Source organism: Penicillium manginii, assembly GCF_028828005.1.
Source record: "Penicillium manginii strain IBT 31320 chromosome Unknown utg000002l:1.0-5564898.0:1.0-5567710.0, whole genome shotgun sequence".
NCBI classification, from domain to species: Eukaryota; Fungi; Ascomycota; class Eurotiomycetes; order Eurotiales; family Aspergillaceae; genus Penicillium; species Penicillium manginii.
The window spans coordinates 3,425,055-3,443,726 of record NW_026643103.1 but is presented as its reverse complement, the minus strand read 5'-3'; the positions used below and the strand labels follow the sequence as shown (position 1 = coordinate 3,443,726).

The window sequence follows — 18,672 nt, the reverse complement described above, 5'->3', positions numbered from 1 at the left end:
GATACTATGTGAATCTACTACCTACTAAAAGCTACTGGTAACTACTACCTAGGTAGTACTAGTAGTGGACACGGACGAGTGGAAATATAGTACTGGTAGTAGGATTTACTTTGAGATATACGTGCCCAGGTGCGATGCAATAACTTCAACCTACTAGCATCCACGGTGTGTCCAGACTCTATTTTGCACCCGATCTATCAACACTACTACTACTACTACTACTACTACCTCCGTCACATCTTCATCCCACGGTCCTGATATACCAATGACTAGGACAGGCGAGCCGCAGCAAGAAAACATGGAATATAGGGAATTGCATTCCTCTACCCCCCAGCCGAGACCCGATTTATCCTACCGAGGACCCAGAAAGTTCAGATTTGGGCTTGGAGTTCGACGGTATGACGGTCATATCCTGAAGTATCCTCGAATTCCTCGATGAGGATGGAGCTCACCGTAAGATTATGCATGTAATTATATCTGCGACCCGTCTTATTATCTGATGATTTCAGCGAGACTAATATACGCATACAGAATTTACCAAGTGGATTGACTCGTTGAAGAGTTTCGCCTGGCCGTCGCGAGGGGGGGTTAGATTACCTGGTCTCGGCAATTGATAGCCCGGTATTTACTATCGAGGATGTTATAGAAGTTGTTCCGCTTGGGACAGACCTGAAAATCGTTTCTACAGTTCAGACTGAACTTTCCTCCCAAAAAAACCAACGATGCCTAAACGCTCGCTGTCCAGAAATTCCTCACGCACTTCGCGCAAGTGACTGGAAACATCCAGACTATCTGCCCAGGAATCCACACCTACCTAGTTCCCTGGCAAAACACCTAGATCCGGACGATTGATCTCTGCTGGTGGCAGTGGAAGGGTTTGCGCTGCGAACTTCGGACAGTCTGGCTGGATAGGAATGCTGCTCCTCGCCACACTGATCGAGAGCCTTTGCGACGCATGGATCCTGTCGGTCCTTGCTATTGATGTGGTGGACGAGATCGGGCGCCGATTCTCCTGGGATTTTGAGACGAAGGGAAACCCCCATGCCCATCGGGGCCTTACCACGCTGGTGACCGAACCCAGCCTGCTCTCCGCGCTGATCGAGAATCTGCTTCTCGCTACGCTGGTGAATGAGGTCGAGATTCTTCAATTATCTCAGGCTCGAGGTATTTAATTGTCTTTGTTGACAGTTGCTGGGCGCTTTCTGATTTCTGCATTTATCTTGGTGGTTGTGAAGCATACACCCGCTCCTGTCTATCAGGTGTAGCTTTGATCGGGGATGACGACCGGTATCCATGGCGTCTATAGGAGGAAGCGGACAACAACAAGTTCGGGGGTCATCAGTTTCTCGGCATTATCACAGCAGGCCGAACCTATGTCAAAAAAATAGACGAGACACCTGGGCATATTCCACGAATATAGGACGACAAACCTTTCCCCAGAGAATTCGATAACATATATATAATAGATAACCACGACGCCGTCTACCTAGTAGATATATGGTACCCCAAGCGGGCAAACTCGCCATCGGGAATATCGTATTAGACAACATTCTTCAATACGTGCACAGATTCCACTAGATACACATAGTCGCCGATGAATTGAAAGTACTGAACGTCAAGCCGGAAACTCGAAGAATAAAGTAGGGGACATCACCCGAGTCATGAGGCCATAACGACTGAAGGAGAGGGTTCATGTTAACTATTTGGGCTAGCATAGCATGAGTAGTCCGTCACGTATCAAACGTCAGACGCCACCTGTATCTCCTCCCTTAGAAGGAAGAATAAAATATCATGTTATCTTCCTCCGAGTCTACACCCATCTACTTGACAGTAAAGCCATTACTACTACCACTACCACCACCACTGCTGCTGCTACTTTAGAGCGAGAAGACGAGAAAAGACGAACGAGACATGTACTTTCGACAACTGGGGCCTGAGACTCGTAGAAAGAGAAAAAGCCAAGAAAAAAAAATGACGAAACTACTTCAAGCCCGGTACTTTGTTCATCGACATATCTAAACTTTACAGCATGAGGGTATGTCCCAGAAACCAGGTTTTCCCGGCCATCTCCGCATGCACGACCGGAAGCGATAGACCAGAGATAGAAAAGCGCAGATCCAAAGTCTGAATTCTCTGAGACTTTGTTTCAGAGTGGAAAATGCTCCGTCCGATCCAAGTGGGAGAGGGAGGGGAAACTACACAATACACCGATATTTTTGCATTGCAAGAAAATTTGCTTTTTTGAACCCCTCCAGCCAGGACTTTTGTGGGGTTCATGTGTGAAGCAATGACAGCGCAACGCTTCGAAGCGAAGTGATACCATGTCGTACAATGCGATGTGCCGCAGCAGCCAGGCCAGCGGGTACCGACTTTGCCCACTGCACGCTCCAAAGACAGCATAATCGTCGAATGAGGTCTGATCTAGATCCCGTTCGGTGTCTAGTACTAAAGCACTTTACCCCGCCCGGTCTATTTGATTTGAATCTTGGAATTGAATCGGGTCTGTCATTTTGGGGCTCGGAAATATCTTACCATTACCTTTTCTGGTGAAATCTAGCGTTGGTGTGGCTAGGCACGGAGTAGTGCGAGAACGATTGCAATGCGCCGGCATCCACTTTACTGCTGTGCAGCCGATGAGCCGTTCCGCGGATGAGAGGGTTAAGTTCCGACCGATAGACTCCGCAGTACAGAGTATTTGGTGGTGGAATGGATCTCCAGGGTGGCTGGGACAAGACAGGAACGGGTGGGAGTGGAGCTGGAACCACGAAGAAAGTAACTACGATTCTAGTTCGTGAGTCTGAGCAGCTACTGTGGAGTATTTTGAAGTAACTAACAGCTGGATCGTAGTCGAAATCGAAGACCCGCCGAAGATCAGAAAACTTTGGAACTTTCTGCCGGCCATCGATGCGTTCGTGGTGGAAATCAATCATGGATTTGATCCATGGATGGTACCCTACCATTATACGAGGTGATTAGAGATGGTGATAGATAATACTCCGTAATTTTACTACTCGTAGTAATACTAGTATAATCCAGGGCTTGATATTAATGTAAACCTTAGAACCCGGACAATATACCATGGGGCTTGCAAATGGAATAAGTACCTAGGCATAGAGCTACAATTGCCATCTCTGATCCGAGTCCCACAAGCACAATACTTGAGTAATCGCAATTACTATAATAAAAAGAACGCATAATACGTAGGTGCTAAAAGACGAAAAGCTGGCCACAACGAAGAAAAAAGAAGAAAAAAGACTCCTCTCTTCCCCGCTTGTTTCACTTCCGTCCATGTGCGTCTCAAGTGTTGTCATGCAGCAGGACAGAATCGAGACCATCCTGTCGGGGCGCTGTGGATGTGTCGAATCCGCCCCGCTGGGTCTCCTCGCGGGCCACGGAGTTAGTGCACTCTTAGTGCGATATTAGTGTCCGCGTCCTCTTCCGATAGGAGGGTCAGAACGATATTTCAGCCTGTGAGAGCAGCGCACCCTGGGGTTTCCAGATTTTGGTAACCTTGAAATATTTTCTTTTGGTTCTTTGATCGGCGAGAGGCGTCCAGGCAGCCCGCCAAGAGAAGATAGGGATGGTGGTAGGGAAGGAGAGGAGAGGAGAGAGAGGGGGAGAAAGATGGGGCTCAAGGTTTGGATAGGCGCGCAGTGATTACTTTTGCTTTTTTCCCAACGATGGGGCTGGCGGGGACCGGGCTCTGCCCTAGGGTAAATGGTTTAAATGGGTTTACTGGGTTGACTAGTGAATTGCGGCGATCGCCCATTTATATGGAGTATAGAGGTGGGTGGCTGGAAGGACAGAGAAAGGAGATCACCATCTGTACTCCGTACAGATGGATGAGGTGAGGGTTTTGCAGGATGCTTAAAATTGCGATCTAGATCGCGCAAGCCAAAGTGCATGACAATAGCCATCATACCGTGCATGAAATGAAGCAGGAACAGGAACAGGAACAGGAACACAAAGCAGGGAAACGAGAAGCATGCGGATCGGGTTCGCAGGGCCCGGGCCAGACGTAGCCTTGCCAGCAAGCATCTTCTCCATACGAAATACCCTTTTTTGCGGTCTCCCCACCCGCTGGCCCGTGCCTGCACAACTAAGTTTGTACAAAGCGCCGTGACAGATCCAAGGGAGGAAAATTCTTCCCAAGAGGCTGGGGTCTTCGTGTGGACAGGCCGGATCTAACTTTCTTAGCCACAATTCTTTCCTTTCCATCGGGATCAGTTATATTTTCCTTGGAAGAACTTGATTCACTAGAATTCGCCGACGATCTGAGGCTGAGCCAGTGGGAAGAGCTTCTTGGCAAAGAAACCAAGGAATTAAACAGACCCTGTTCAGCCATCGGGGATATCAGTTTGAACTCTAAGAAGCCTCAGTATAGCATGGCTGAGACGATTGGCTCAGAGAACCGGATCATAAGCTCGTATATGTCCTAGTGTCATCGAGCATCAGGAAGCTTGATCGGGATTTGGTCGATGACGCTCTCACAGATCTCTTGCGGGATTTGTATGCTCCAGGGTTCACTCGGTGGATAGAATGTGGGTATTGGCCAACGCAGCAGGTGCCACAATAGTCATGGAGAAAGGATTCTGTCTTGCAGTTGTCCGCATAGTCTCCATTCTCTACGGGACGGAAACGCCCGTCCTGGACCGCATATGTGAACCGTGGAGCATTGCCGTGGAGAAAAGAGAAGGGACAATCACTGGCAGGTGAGCTGGTATCTCCAGGGCTCGTGGAAACGCAAGTATACTAGTACTAGTACCTACAGTCTCGAGGAGACCAACTTGAAGGAACCGCTTCGGACAGTTGGCAAGACTCGTGTAGTAGTGATCCGCGTAATTTTTCTCCCCCTAAATCCTCCAGGGCTCCTGCACATCTCTTCTTAGATCTCCGATCGGATTGACAAATGGTACCTGGGTGAGGCCGACGCAAAGCTCGACCCACCGCGATATACATTCACCTTGCATAGAAGGCAACTTGGGATCCAGGTAATGGGGAATCCCGGTCCCTGAGCTCGAGCACCGATCACTACGCATCCTGTAGGAACGCGCAGTGATAGAGAATCTAAGCAAAACATGCGAACGTAATCTGTTGCCCCTGTGTCTGTACCTGTGCGATCGATGGCGAACTCCACGGGACTGCAAGTATCTCGGGGAAGTATGAGAGCTAGATGTGTCAGATGCGGCTAATTTGAGTTCCGAAGCAGATGTGGCCCAGAATAGTACCTTGTCGCCTCTCATATGCGCCCGGACGTCGCTAGAGCTGTATGGTATTTGTAGTCCTTGCAGCTTTCCCCCGTTCCCCGTCCTCTGGTGCTGATGGCCAGCGCATCCAGGGACCACTTGCCGGTCCCGGCGTTGACCAGTCGGGGATTTGATTCGGGGTTCTATCCCCTTCTCGTGTCCGGACCACTTGCAGATGTTGGTGGGATAGGTGTTCTTTGGGAGAGATCCTCATTTTTCTTTTTCTCTCTGGATATCTTTGATTTCGGAGCTAGCGAACGTACTTTGTTCATTTGTAGCCCGCAGGGTGTATGTCATGGATGATGAATATCTGCGATCCACAAGGGATTGATCCATGGATGAGCAATTGTCATTTCCCCTTTCCCTTGCTGCGGTCTTCCAAATCGATAACATGTTGAGCTAGCAATTAATTTTGCGCATCATGATTATTGTGTTAGCTATGGTGTAGTAGTAACATGTTAAGCTATAATTTCTTCAATAATTTTGCTATTGCATTGTACCAGCCGGTGATGAGATACTGCCATGTCACCACAAGCTAAACGAGAACACGTATTTCGAATAATCTATCACGAACTATGTATACGTTCGCATTGGAACTAGCACGAGTTCGCCTTCATGCTTGCCACTGGGAGCAGTACGTGGATGCGGAACAGGGCTCCCGGAGGCAAAAGCACGTACATAAATCTACTGTATGTACTCCGTACCCATGATTGCATGATTAGGGTTTCAGAGAGGAGACAAGAGAGGCTCAGACCATTGAAAAAGGAAAGAGGGCGAGAGAGATCGGATCTTCGACTGAAGAAACTGATCGAAATATCCACACGTAATGAGTGTGTCCGGGTGCTCCAGTGTGTCCAATGTACGAACCTACAATAGGAATTAGAGAGAGGGGACACGCACAGTAGTGGAGAGAGGTACATATGTATCTACTACTACGTACTCCGTAGTCAAAATCTGTTTCTCAGAGGCCCGGTGTGCGAAAGAAAATGGATGGATCTTGCATTTGCATGAACGGGTACTTTTGAAACACTTTGTTCTTGGCAGATCTAGACCCTATCGCGGGGTGGAGATCGGAAGCTGCATTCAAGTTGCAATTATAGTTTCCTCTTGAGTGAGAGTCCCTACTGAGATAGCTGTGTGATAGGGAAGATGTTTCTTCCTCTCAATGTTTCTCCATACTGATTCTATGACTTTTGTCTGGACGGGTATGAAAACCCCCTATCTCTGCGGACCCCCACTCTATGTACTCTGTGAAGGCTGAGACTTGACAGGTCTAGCGGGGCAGCGGCTGAGTCAACTACTGGATACTATTGGGAATAACTGGCGTGAGGAGGCTAGCTGAGGCCAGCCATTGGCCCGGGGTTTGACAGTGACATTGTGGAGGCAAAAAAGAATACAAAGTCCGAATAGCACTGGCCCTTGCAACTTAGAGCCGCACGGCCGGATACTGCCCCAATTGAGTCTGTTAGTCATACAATGCTATCGAAATAGAGAGGGGAAGGTTCATCCGCAGCGCGATCGATCTCACGATGCTGGAGCAGGAACAGGAAACCATGGGAGCAGGCAAGAACTCAAAATCGGACCCCGAGATCAGGTTCCAACTGTGATCTCTGATCTGGAAACTCAAACCCAGCCATTGGCCAGCGACGTGCCTGTCGGATTGTCCGGAGTGCATATCCTGGTGGAGGGATTGACTGCACGTCACTGGAAATGGCAAGCAGGGAGACGCAAGAACTGGCAGATCCCTCTCTTACATCGAATAGATGTGTCCGGGGAAGACTCGGAAGGCGTTCTCTGAGTTTAAAAATTTTCTTTTTCTCCCTCTAAATTACCATTTCACCTAATCCCAAAGTGGTTCGGGACTGGGCCTGCTCCCCCGAATGAGCCTGCAGCCGGTCCTGCGTGCTGGCTGCAAACTGCTCTTAGGCGCAGCCGCGGGTCCCTTACGAAGGTACCGGTCTTATGCAGGTATGGCAAATTGGCTCAAGTGGGTTTGCACTAGATGAAACAGAGAGATGGTGGTGGCGAAGAGAGGAGTAAATGCGAGAGAGGGAAAGAAAAGGGAAAGGGGTGATAATCCTACTTTGATTTGATGGAGCGAGGTTAACGGAGTACTAGTTAGTATACGAGAAATGATGAAACATCAGCCCTAAACCAGAGCGTTCTTGTCCAACTCGACATTTGTTTCACCCCGCCTTCCACCAGAAATCCAAAGATACTTCTTTGATGTGAGTTCAGGAGAACGTGGGGACTAGTGTGCCGCTAAATGGAGCTCTGGGTCCGCGGCACAGTCAAAATATGACAGCTCCGATCCCAAGTGTCCCGGTCCTTGCAATGACCCACTGTGAAAGTTTAGCGAACACACAGCACGGGATAGCTACCAGCGATGGACCTATAGCAGTGCTATTGCAGGGATATGCCTTTGACAAAAGTTCAAATTTATCCAAACAGCGGGTCTTGCCATTAGGGGCGAGGTGAGGAACGTGCGACTCATGACGGATAGGGCTCGACCCCATCGCGACTATTGTTTCTCACTCTGACTCGGCCATATCCTTTAGCACACCAACGTCCGTGTACTAGTTTTGTCTGATTCCAAATACCTCTGATCGACATAATTCGATGACTGACAGAAAACGTATCCTGGTCGCTGGGTCTCGCGCCGTTCCAACTCGCTGGGTTTCCTCGAGCGATCGTTTTTTCTTTTTGGATTTTTTGGATTGTTTTTTTCCTCACTCTCACTCTCATTGCCTTCTCCTGGAAATTTAACGAAATTAAACAATTTGACGGCGGCACATCCTTGTCTAATAACGCTCATTGAATATTGAATAAATATGCTATTGTTTCCCCGGTCGATCATTGTCCTCGGTGAGGCCGACGTCATATTCCAAATTATCGCCTAGCAATAAGCGAACGCTGAAAGTACCAAATTGCTCTTTTCACATTGTATCTATTGGCCTTTCCCCCGCTCTTTGAATGAGAAGGGACCTCCTCGCAGGTCGCACGATGACACTCCCGTTGGTCCTTGCTTTATTCTATTAGCTTTACCTTGAACTCTTTAATTATCTAAGGACCTTCTCGAGAGATGATGCGCAGGAAAGGAGCACCCACCCCCTTGATACTCTCCACACGACAATGGTAGGTTCTCCTGAATATCGATGCAGGAAATCGAGCATTCGGGAAGCGCAGGAGCTTTGGATGTTGCAGCGAGCGTTTCAAGATGTATCCAGATCGCAGCGGAAAGGAGAGATTCGATCTGGAATATGCATGCAACGCGAATCCGCCGGGTAATTTGCTTGTTGATTCGGTGGTTCCTTTTTCCAACAGTCTAGAAGCAGGTACTGGTACCATCGCTGGGATACGTACGGAGTAGATACGAAATTTTCTAGGAATAGATACCTCTTGTAGAGTAGTGTAAACAGTCACATCCACATGGAGAACCCGGAGGATTCTCAACCCGTTCTGTATGCATGGGGAAACTGGGTGATGCCATTAATTGGCGACTATTGATGCAAGGACCAACTGGCGTTGGCCCTAAGTACCGCTAACACACAATATCAAAGTTCCCCGTGTCGATCGGCAATACCAGCACTCTGGTGACAAATCAAGGGCCATGGTTTCCTTTGGATCCTCGTCCTGAACCTGACCCTCGGGCACGATCGTGGCTGCGTGATTCGCCGATCGCCTCGTTGGTGACGACGAGGTTCGTTCAGCACCAGATGTGACAGATATCAGTGTTCCTTTTTCGATCCTTTTCTTTTCTAAAAAAAAGAAATTTGAAAAAAAAATAATAATTAGAGAAACCCTTTTTTGAACACTAATTTATTCAATTTAATTTCTAATTTCTATTATTTTCCATCTCTCCATCTCCACACAGCGATCTGTGAGTCCAGAGTGTCGGGAGGCCAGACTCGCTTCCCCGTCCTCCTGGCCGTGGGCCACTCTGTATGACATCCGCTTCTACCATGATCGGCCCTGATCGTTCTTCGTTCCCCTCTCCTGGGTCCGGAGCAGGAGGAGAGATCTGAGCACTTGCTGCTTGATAGATGCACTGGCCAAAAGTACTTGCCCCTCTCCGTCATCAGCATATAAACATCTTCCCCAGCCCCGTATCCCTGGGCTCATTGTCTCACTCATTGTTTTCACCTCGTGGATTCTGAATCCCTTCGCCTCTTTTGTCTATACTACACCCTTGTTCACACGATTTACCTTGTGCATATTCCTTGTCATTGTGTTTTACGTCGACCCCTCTGTTGATAATCGACCCCGTGTGTGAATACGTCAGGGAATCCCTTCAATCCGTTGTTTTTGGTTCTCGTATATAGATTTCGCTGGCTTTTGACTCGACTTCTTCGCCTCCTTGCACATATCAACATATCACGCCTTCCATCTTGACGACTTAGCTATGATGTATGAAGAAATGGGTTCCATGACTGATGACATCCAACGCCGCTGCTCGCTCCCGTGAGTATCAATTTATCTACACATCGCTGCTTCACTTCGCCCCTAACTTGTAACTAGTTCTTTGAAATCTACCAACTCTACAATGTCGAACCCCGCCCTCGGTGAGGACCGCCGTCTGCCTCCTCTGCCTCGGATGGAGCCATTGCCTCGCGGGCCATTCAACCCCTTCCAGGCCAAGGAAGCCTTTCCTCCCAGCACTCCCGGTGCGCAGGAGTCTTTCCAGTTCAAGTCCCCATGGTCTAATGGCGAGCAAATTGCAGCTCCTCCTTCTCCAGCCAACTCTGCCGAAAGCTCATGGCAAGAATCGTTTTCGGCCCAAAAGGGTGTATCTACCGAATGGCCCAATGATCTCTCCCAGAACGAGATCATGACTTTGATTGCCCCTCAGAACAATAACCGCAAGGCACCCCTGCAGCAGCTATGCGGCCGGAAGCGCAAGGGTAGCACTATATCCCCTGACCCCGAAGACCAGCGTGAAAAGCACCGCATTGCTGAGGGTAACCGCCGTAAGAACCTGAGCCAACTGCACCGTGAGCTTGATAGCCGCATCCATGACTTCTTCCTGGAGCGCGCGGGCTGGAACCCTTCCAAGAGCCTACCCCAGTCTAAGGAACACATTGTCCAAGGCGCTGTCTACCTAATTGATTTCATGCTGGCCATTATCGTGCACCTCATCCGCCAAGAGCAAGTCTCCCCCCCAACTTTCGGAGAAGCTTCAGCCCCAGGTCCGTTGCATGCAACTGCAGCAATTGGTCTCCAACCTCCAACAACAAAACCAAACAACACAGCAACAGTTGCGTGCTGCCAAGGCCGAGAACGAACTCCTCGCAGACCGCAACCGAGCCCTCGAGTTCCAACTCAAGTCCTACGAGCAGATGTTCCGTTCTCCCAAGACCGAAACCACCTCCCCCACGTCCCTCGTTGACGTCCCCGAGCACAAGCGTCAAAAGAAGGCTCTCCCCGGACTGCGAGTTTTCTGTGATGAGATCGCTGCCGCGAATGTCCCTGAAGCTGTGCACACTCCAGCCCATAGTCACTTCGGTCACCACGACGGTCTCCTCAGCGCCACCTCCCAGACCTTTAGCAGCTCATACCTTAACTCCACGCCACCAACAACCGGCCCATCATCTCCCGCTTTCCTCCCCTCTCAATCATCATCATTTGCCTTCCCTTCCTCGCGTCGTCAGTCCTTGCTTGCGTCGCCATGAGCTACCCGGAGCTCTGCAGCAAATCGTGCACGCCGACTATTGAAACCCTGACGCCTTCACGACCCTCATAGCCTCTTCTGCTTCATCTTCTTCTCCACTTCCCGCTCACCCTTTCCCATCCCTTCCCACCCCTTCGTTTCTCCCCCTCTCTTTTCCCCCGCATCAGGCGATCACCCCTTGCAGACGGCCGTGTCGATATACTTTTTCTTCCCCTACCCCTGCGTCTTCCTGACGAATAGCGTGCTCGTGAATCCTCCGTCTCCCCGGGCTGCGTTGCCCCTTAGCGTCTGCATTGTAACATTATTTGGACTTGAACCGTGGGAGACGCCATGTTTTGATCCTCTTCAAGTTGTTTGTCATCTCATTTCGTTTTAGCTTCTTCTGTTCGGGTGGTTCTTCTTTTATTTCGTTTGTTCGGTTTCGTCTTTTTCCTCTGTCATCTACAAAATGGGTGGGCTTTTTTCCTTCTTGTTCAATCTCTTCCCTATGTTGCCTCTCTGTCTATCGGCGCTTTTATGATTTGGACATATACGATCTGGTGGATCTGTTTAGTATTTGGAACTTTTCCTATGTTTGGGATTCATGTTAATAGTTACGATTGTCAATTATACATTGTATGTCACAAACTGCTTCTCTTGTAAACTTCATCTTATCACTGTGTAGTTTAGGAGGTGGCTACCTGTTACTGTCTTCCTTTTAGTGCTGCTATCGATCTGGTAGGCTATAATGCCATAGTATTCCCCTTTCCTACTTTTTTCTCTTGAAAAAAGATTCCCGGCTTGTTGATTTTTTTTTTTTGCATCAGCCAGCCTTTTGACAAATTCTTTCCTGCTCCATCGATCCATCGACGTGTGGTTGTGTAGTTGTGTTTTTTCCAACTTGAAGTGGATAGAATGATGATACCCGTTACGTTGTGGAGCGGTCTAGATGGCCCGTGGAGACGATGCAGGCAGACAGAGAACGTGAAGAATTTTCACCGGGGATCTGAGTGTATCACGACTTGGCAGAATTGTTGGACTAGATATTGTACCTGCATATTGGTCTAGATAGATATGTAGTAATTAGTAACTACATACACTCTACATACTACTAGTATTTATCTAGTAGGTATATGCAAATTGACACCTCATGCAGCAGGCGTCCACGGGCGGGTCAAGACTGTTTCACCCGTCTCCGCGTGTCTTACTTGGATTGGGGATTGCCCCATTGATTCCCCATTCACTGAGAAATTGAAGTTGATCGATCACTTCTATATTTTTATCTGTGCTGTGTAATTCTTAACTGGTAGTTGGTAGACTACTGGACACGAAGTATGGAGTATTGGGTGTTACTTCTGAAACTTGGCTATGTATCAGGGGCTCCACCAGACCAAATTAGTAAGGTATAGGTGTTATTTACTAGAATAATGCCTGAGATAGTTTCCAACTGCGAAGAATTGATGCTACCGGATAGTTAAATAGTACTACCTAGGTACTATATAGTAGTTATAGAATACATACTACAGAATACCCAGTAGTATTAGAAATACACGCAGACTCGGGCTATAAATAAAACCAGGCCCTACCTAGGTAAAAGGGTCTGGCCACTGGGCATTGCTATGAGCCCTGGAGTATAGGAAATGTAATATCCTACCTAGGTACTACTATTAGGTATACTAGATCTATTCAATATCTACAATTCTAGACTACTTTTAGATATGTCTATACTAGCTATACTCTAGAGTGTCTAGTAAATATACTGTAGTAAGTGGTATATGCTAAGTACTTCCTGTCAGGCTTGGCGGCTCCGGCGATCCCGTCCGCCTCCAAAGTCCACCTCCTCTTTTCTCTCCTCCAGTCCTTATCATCACCCAACTCCACCACCTCCTCCGCGGTTCTCCTCCCTTTGAGGCCTCATTCGTTCGGTCAGGGGTTTTTATCAATATTCGGTGCGCCCAGCGACAACCCCCCGGCATCGACGCCGTCGAGGCTCCTGAGAATTAATTACCCTCCAATCGACCAACCCCCGTCTCTCCTACACCCATCATGTTGCTACCAAAGGGTGGTGTCAACTGGAAATCCGCCAGGTCGCGTCTCCCGCCATGGCGCGCAGTCTTAGTCCTCCTCACAAGGACTCGCTTCCTGGTCTCCTTGGCCGTCACCGGCCTCATCATCCTGTTGTGGCGCGGTGTCAGCAAATCTGCCTCTGAGATGCAAAAGTATGCAAAAACTCCTCCCACGTCTCCCTGGTCGATCTAGTCTGGACCTGATCCATCGTTCAATATACTCACCTCTTCCTGCGTCTAGTTTCTACTGCTATGGCTCCTCGAAATCCCCTATGGAGATGTCCCTCAACGAGATGGTTGAGTGGAACGCCCATTCCCAAACCCCTGTCCTCTTCAACCACCATGAAGCCTACGAAGTCAACAGCTCCTCCATCCAGGAGGTCGACTTGAACCCCATCAAATCCTCCATCAAGGCCGTCAACAACCGGGAACGTGTTCTCATCCTGACCCCTCTCCGCGACGCCGCCCCCTACCTCACCAAGTACTTCGAACTCCTCTACCAGCTGACCTACCCCCACGAACTGATCGATCTGGCCTTCCTCGTCGGTGACTGCAAGGATGATACCCTGGCTGTTCTCGCTTCGGAACTGGATCGCATTCAGCACCACACCGATGAGAAGATTCCTTTCCGCAGCGCGACCGTTGTCAAGAAGGACTTTGGTGCCGATGTGGAGATGAGTGTCGAGGAGCGACACTCATTTGCAGCCCAGGGCCCTCGCCGCAAGGCTATCGGTCGTGCCCGCAACTATCTCCTCTACTCGGCCCTGAAGGCCGATCACTCCTGGGTCTACTGGCGTGATGTTGATATCACGGACTGCCCTGAACGAATCCTTGAAGACTTCATGGCTCACGATAAGGATATCCTCGTCCCTAGTAAGTGAATTCTCGAGGAAGAGGCTCCGGGAAAATGAAGCTAATCGGATTTTCACAGACATCTGGTTCCACCGTTACCGTGACGGTCGTGACGTAGAGGGTCGCTGTATGTTATCCCCCATTCCAGATTATCTTTCCCACCCCATTTCTACTTTCTAACTTGATAAATTAGTCGACTACAACTCCTGGATCGACTCCGAGAAGGCCCAACGCCTCCGTGCTACTCTGGACCCCAATGTCGTTCTCGCTGAAGGTTACAAGGAGTACGATACCGGCCGCACATATCTGGTCAGCATGGGTGATTGGCGCAAGAACAAGGATGAGGAGGTCGAGCTTGACGGCATTGGTGGCGTCAACATCCTCGTCAAGGCCGACGTTCATCGATCCGGAATCAACTTCCCCGCGTACGCCTTCGAGAACCAGGCCGAGACGGAGGGATTCGCCAAGATGGCAAAGCGTGCCGGCTACCAAGTGATTGGACTGCCCAACTACGTCGTGTGGCACATCGACACGGATGAGAAGCCGGGTAACCTGGGCAATCGCAAGGCGTACTAAGCTGGCCTAATGTTCTGTTTGCCCGTCCGCCCGTCCATCCCCTCACGAACCCCCGGGAAGAAAGGCCGGCGCGCTCCAGGGCTAAAAGTTGATCTTTGAACTGCCCCCCCCCATTCAACCGCCGCCCATCAATCATCCCTCCCGTTCCACTTCGAATCAGACTATAAGGGGGTGCCAAGACTAGAGAGATCAAGCAAGTGGCATTCCCCTACGGTATTCGATACAACCCACTTTTTTCTTCTTTATTTTCCTCTCAATTTTCCATTTGTGATTGTCATCCCCCTTGTTGGGGGAATGGATGCATCGCGACGGAAGCCTAATGATGTTCCATAATCTACTATTCTTCGTGTCGTGCTTCTAGGGGCTGTGTCTGTGTATTGTTGTGTTTATCCATGGCGCTATGGGGGAAAATGCTGTTTGGCCGGATTGCAGGTCTATAGAGTTCGCCAATTCTCGAGGCCTTGATATACTAAATTTGTGCCGTTTACCCGTCATTGCTTTCCACCTTCTCTGCTCCAGTTTGACTACTGGGGTGGAAGTACTATTCTAGGGATCGTCCTGTCGATGGGGTTAGACACTGTTCCCCGTCGCCCTCTTTTTGTTTGCCTTTTTTTTTTTTTCTTGTCAACTTCCTTAGAGACTAAGAACCGGTCTATTATTGTCAGGTCTTTGGATTCTCTAGCTCGTTATCCACTTTCTTTACTATTCTCCCATTCTTTCATTCGCCGACTCGGCGTATGACCGAGTTGAGTGAGGAGGGGAAATTCAAAATTGAAGGGTAATAAGAGAGTATCCACAGCCTCTTCATTCTAAACCTCATCCAAAAGACGTACTGTATAGCTATATGTACGCCAACTATCACAAATTCATCAAGTTTTGAAGCTAGTACTCCCACAGCCTCCGCCAGTAGCCGTTCAACGCGGCCGGCAGAATAACACCCCAGTCCATTCCAACCCTGCAATAATTGATACCTTCAACAACCCATTGGTCAATCCCAGTACCAATTTCAAAGTTCCCACTGTCTCCGTACAACCACTGCAACACGCAGCTTACATAGATCCCACTCCGAATCCGAATTCGAATCTATTTGTCCCGCAATGCTTCGCCTCCCCGCTTTCCCCCACCCCCGACTTTTCCTCCGCGCCGGACTTCCCCCCCTCCATCTCACTCTCTTCTTCTTCTGCTAGTACTACTCTTTCTCCCCTTCAATCACACCTACGCACAATGTCGACCGCACCCAAGAAGGAATTCCTCTGCATTCTGCCGGATAAGCCCGGTGCCCAGGCTAAGCGCCTGGAGGTTCGCCCGTGAGTGATAACAAATAGTCGCTGCCTTCAATCAGCCGTGCGAGATGTGCTTTCATAGGTGACGCCAGAGTGTGTGAGTGTAGTAACTAATTGGTCTTCTTCATGAATCAAGATTACATCTGGAGGGCGTCAAGCCTCTTGTTGCGGGTGGTTCGATTGTTGCTGGTGGTATGTCTCTCTCCCCCTTCCATCTACTTTCTACCTTCTTCATATCACTAGGTACTAACTTGGATCGGCTCTACCCAGGCGCTATGCTGAATTCTCACCCTGCTGAGGGCGAGACTCCCTCCTTCAAGGGTAGTATGATGTTGGCTCAGGCTGAGAACGAGGAAGAGGTCCGCAAGATCCTTGAGAATGACATTTATGTTCGTTCGGGTGTGTGGGATATGGAGAAGGCGCAGATTATTCCTGTGAGTGCTACATCTGCTTCTCTTGTTTCATCTCTTTCTCCCTTCATCTGGCTAATGGGGATATGGGGTTTAGTTCAAGTCTGCCGTTCGTCAGCAGCTGTAGGGTATGCAGGATGGTCTATGAGCGCCAGTGCTGTTGATTTGCATTTATGGCGAGGCAGGGATTTAGCATACTTGAGACTATGAAATACTCCATGATCTAAGACCGTGCAGTAATTGAGTTAACTACTCATCGTATTTGTATTCGTGATTGGAGGAGGGACTAGCAGTCCCACTGGCAGGTCCCGAGGCGGTAGGCAGCTTATCGGGCATGACATCTCGCATCTTCATCTTCATCTCCTTCATTGCCAGTTACCACCTTTAACATTCCCCCACCTCACCTTCACCATGCCACCCGAATCCACCCCAGCCAAGGGGGGAGGCATGATGTCGCTATATGCTAATCTCCTCGATCCCTCCGCCGAGTCCGCCCCAGGGACCATATCCCGTGCTCCCGTTGTCTTCAAACAGTCCGACGCCGACGCGCAACCCGACGAGTCCGCTGCAAAGAAGCAGCAGCTCAATCCTGGTACTTTTGAGTTTGTTCCATCATCGCACGACAAGCAGTGATTGCTCACTATCTCCGCCGCACAGCTTCTCTCCGATTCCAACCAACTATAAAGCGACCTCAACCCGCCAACCAGAAACCCAAAGCTAAATCCACCCTCCCCAAAGCGACCGCGCCACCAGCCACTCAAGATCCAACGCCTACTTCCATCTCAACATCTATATCTGCACCTGCACCTGCTGGCAAAACCACACTTGCAGACTGGGCTGCCACGGAAGATGATGACTTCGGGTATTATATGGGCGAGAAGCGGCAACGAGGCGGTCGAAAGAAGCGCAAGAAGAACAACAACGACAACCGCGAGGAGCGAACTGTCCCGCAGAACTGGGATGATATTTACGACCCTTCACGACCAAACAACTACGAAGCATACCGCCATAGCGACGAGAAGATCCTCGAAGTGCGAGAGTGGAAGGATCGCCTATACGCCCATCGCATGAGGCGGTCACCGAGCATGGATTCGGATAGCGCTTACGAACGTCCAGTCAACCGTGCGCCATACTTTCTTTGAATACAGATTCGAATCGAATTACTGACAACGTTTTACAGGCAACTTTGCGCCGCCTAGCAGCTTTGCGCCACCGCCAAATCTCAATGATATCCCTCCCCCGCCCGCGTCAGTCCCCGACGATGCCTCTGGCGACGATGCTTTCGCACGCCGCGCGCGTATGGGCCAGCCTTCCAGCAATGATGTCCCCATGTCCGACAATTATAGCTCTCACCCTCCACCACCACCACCACCACCGGTAGAACCTCCTGCTCCTCCACCTCCAGACGACCCTACCGGCGAAGACGCATATATGCGCCGACAACAACAAACCGAGCCTCCACCTCCACCTCCATCACTCCCACCTCCACGCTCTACAGACACTTTCCAACCCCCGTCTGCAACTATATCCCGAGCACCAGTCCGTTATACACTTCCCCCGGCTCCAGCCGACATACCAGCCTCAGAAGCCGAACTAGAAGAAGCCATGGCCCAAGAACAAGCCCCCGAGAACGACCCCGAAGCCGAAGCCGAAGGATCAAACAACGAGACCGGGGCCCGTTCCTTACGTCCCGGCCAGAAGGGCTTTGCCGAGCGTCTTCTCTCGAAATACGGCTGGACGAAAGGGTCCGGTCTGGGCGCGGATGGATCGGGTATTGCGAAGCCGTTGCAAGTCAAGGTCGAGAAGCGGAAGAAAAGGCCCGATTCCGAGGGTGGGGGATTTGTTACGCCTTCTGGGCGGGGTACGATTATCGGGGGAAAGAGGAAAGGGGGCGATGATCCGGGGAAATTTGGGGTGATGAGTGAGGTCATTGTTTTGAGGGGGATGCTTGATGGGATGGATTTGGATACGGAGTTGAGCGGGGAAGGTGGTGGGTTGATGCAGGAGATTGGTGAGGAATGTTCTGAGAAGGTTTGTTCTTTCTTTCCATCCGTATTCGTCAGCGTTCTGGGGACCTTGATACTAACTCGGTCTACAGTATGGAAGTGTAGAACGCGTCTACGTTGCCAGAGATGTCGGCACCCCGGTCCCGGTATTTGTCAAGTTCACGAGCCCACTATCCGCTTTACGAGTAAGTTACAACAATTGGGAAATTTGCCTTATCGACTACTTGCACTTTTCAAAGCTTTTTGTTAACAATATTTACCTTTTCAGGCCGTCAATGCTCTTGAAGGACGAATCTTCAACGGAAACGCTATCACTGCTCGATACTTTGACCCCGAAAAGTTTGCGCAGGGTATTTATGTAGAGTAACTTACTTGTGCTATGTCTCGAAAAATTTACAACTGCTCTCCTACCTGGAGCTCCATTGTGATAGAAATAATATAGCTAATCAAGGAGATTTCCAAGCCCGCATGGCTACATTCTAAACCACATTAAGGAACCTGGAAGTAAGTTTACAGACAGAGCCTCTTTGGGAAAAGGGAGAGCCTCAAACGAACTTGAACAGGCAAGCTTAAAAACTTGGAAAGT

The 18,672-nt window shown here is 49.6% G+C and overlaps 5 protein-coding genes across 5 annotated transcripts; all 5 read left to right on the top strand.

Annotated features, from left to right (window-relative positions):
* Window positions 1-722: 722 nt before the first annotated feature.
* Window positions 723-1,172, top strand: N7533_002569 (uncharacterized protein; the record flags this gene model as incomplete). Its single annotated transcript, XM_057099219.1, has 2 exons — window positions 723-769; window positions 839-1,172. 2 exons carry the CDS (start codon window positions 723-725, stop codon window positions 1,170-1,172), a joined length of 381 nt encoding a protein of 126 aa, XP_056964355.1.
* An 8,479-nt stretch (window positions 1,173-9,651) lies between these two features.
* On the top strand, window positions 9,652-10,915 carry N7533_002568 (putative HLH DNA binding domain protein; the record flags this gene model as incomplete). Its single annotated transcript, XM_057099218.1, has 3 exons — window positions 9,652-9,707; window positions 9,765-10,395; window positions 10,454-10,915. The coding sequence occupies 3 exons, from the start codon at window positions 9,652-9,654 to the stop codon at window positions 10,913-10,915; spliced, it is 1,149 nt and encodes a 382-aa protein (XP_056964354.1).
* Window positions 10,916-12,939: 2,024 nt separating this feature from the next.
* Window positions 12,940-14,387, top strand: N7533_002567 (ANP1/MMN9/VAN1 family protein; the record flags this gene model as incomplete). Its single annotated transcript, XM_057099217.1, has 4 exons — window positions 12,940-13,112; window positions 13,201-13,832; window positions 13,891-13,938; window positions 14,005-14,387. 4 exons carry the CDS (start codon window positions 12,940-12,942, stop codon window positions 14,385-14,387), a joined length of 1,236 nt encoding a protein of 411 aa, XP_056964353.1.
* A 1,224-nt stretch (window positions 14,388-15,611) lies between these two features.
* N7533_002566 (uncharacterized protein) lies at window positions 15,612-16,207 on the top strand (the record flags this gene model as incomplete). Its single annotated transcript, XM_057099216.1, has 4 exons — window positions 15,612-15,694; window positions 15,807-15,862; window positions 15,914-16,104; window positions 16,178-16,207. 4 exons carry the CDS (start codon window positions 15,612-15,614, stop codon window positions 16,205-16,207), a joined length of 360 nt encoding a protein of 119 aa, XP_056964352.1.
* Window positions 16,208-16,491: 284 nt separating this feature from the next.
* N7533_002565 (uncharacterized protein) lies at window positions 16,492-18,453 on the top strand (the record flags this gene model as incomplete). The annotated part of the gene is made up of 5 exons (XM_057099215.1): window positions 16,492-16,672; window positions 16,738-17,202; window positions 17,261-18,111; window positions 18,179-18,271; window positions 18,355-18,453. 5 exons carry the CDS (start codon window positions 16,492-16,494, stop codon window positions 18,451-18,453), a joined length of 1,689 nt encoding a protein of 562 aa, XP_056964351.1.
* Between the last annotated feature and the right edge of the window lie 219 nt (window positions 18,454-18,672).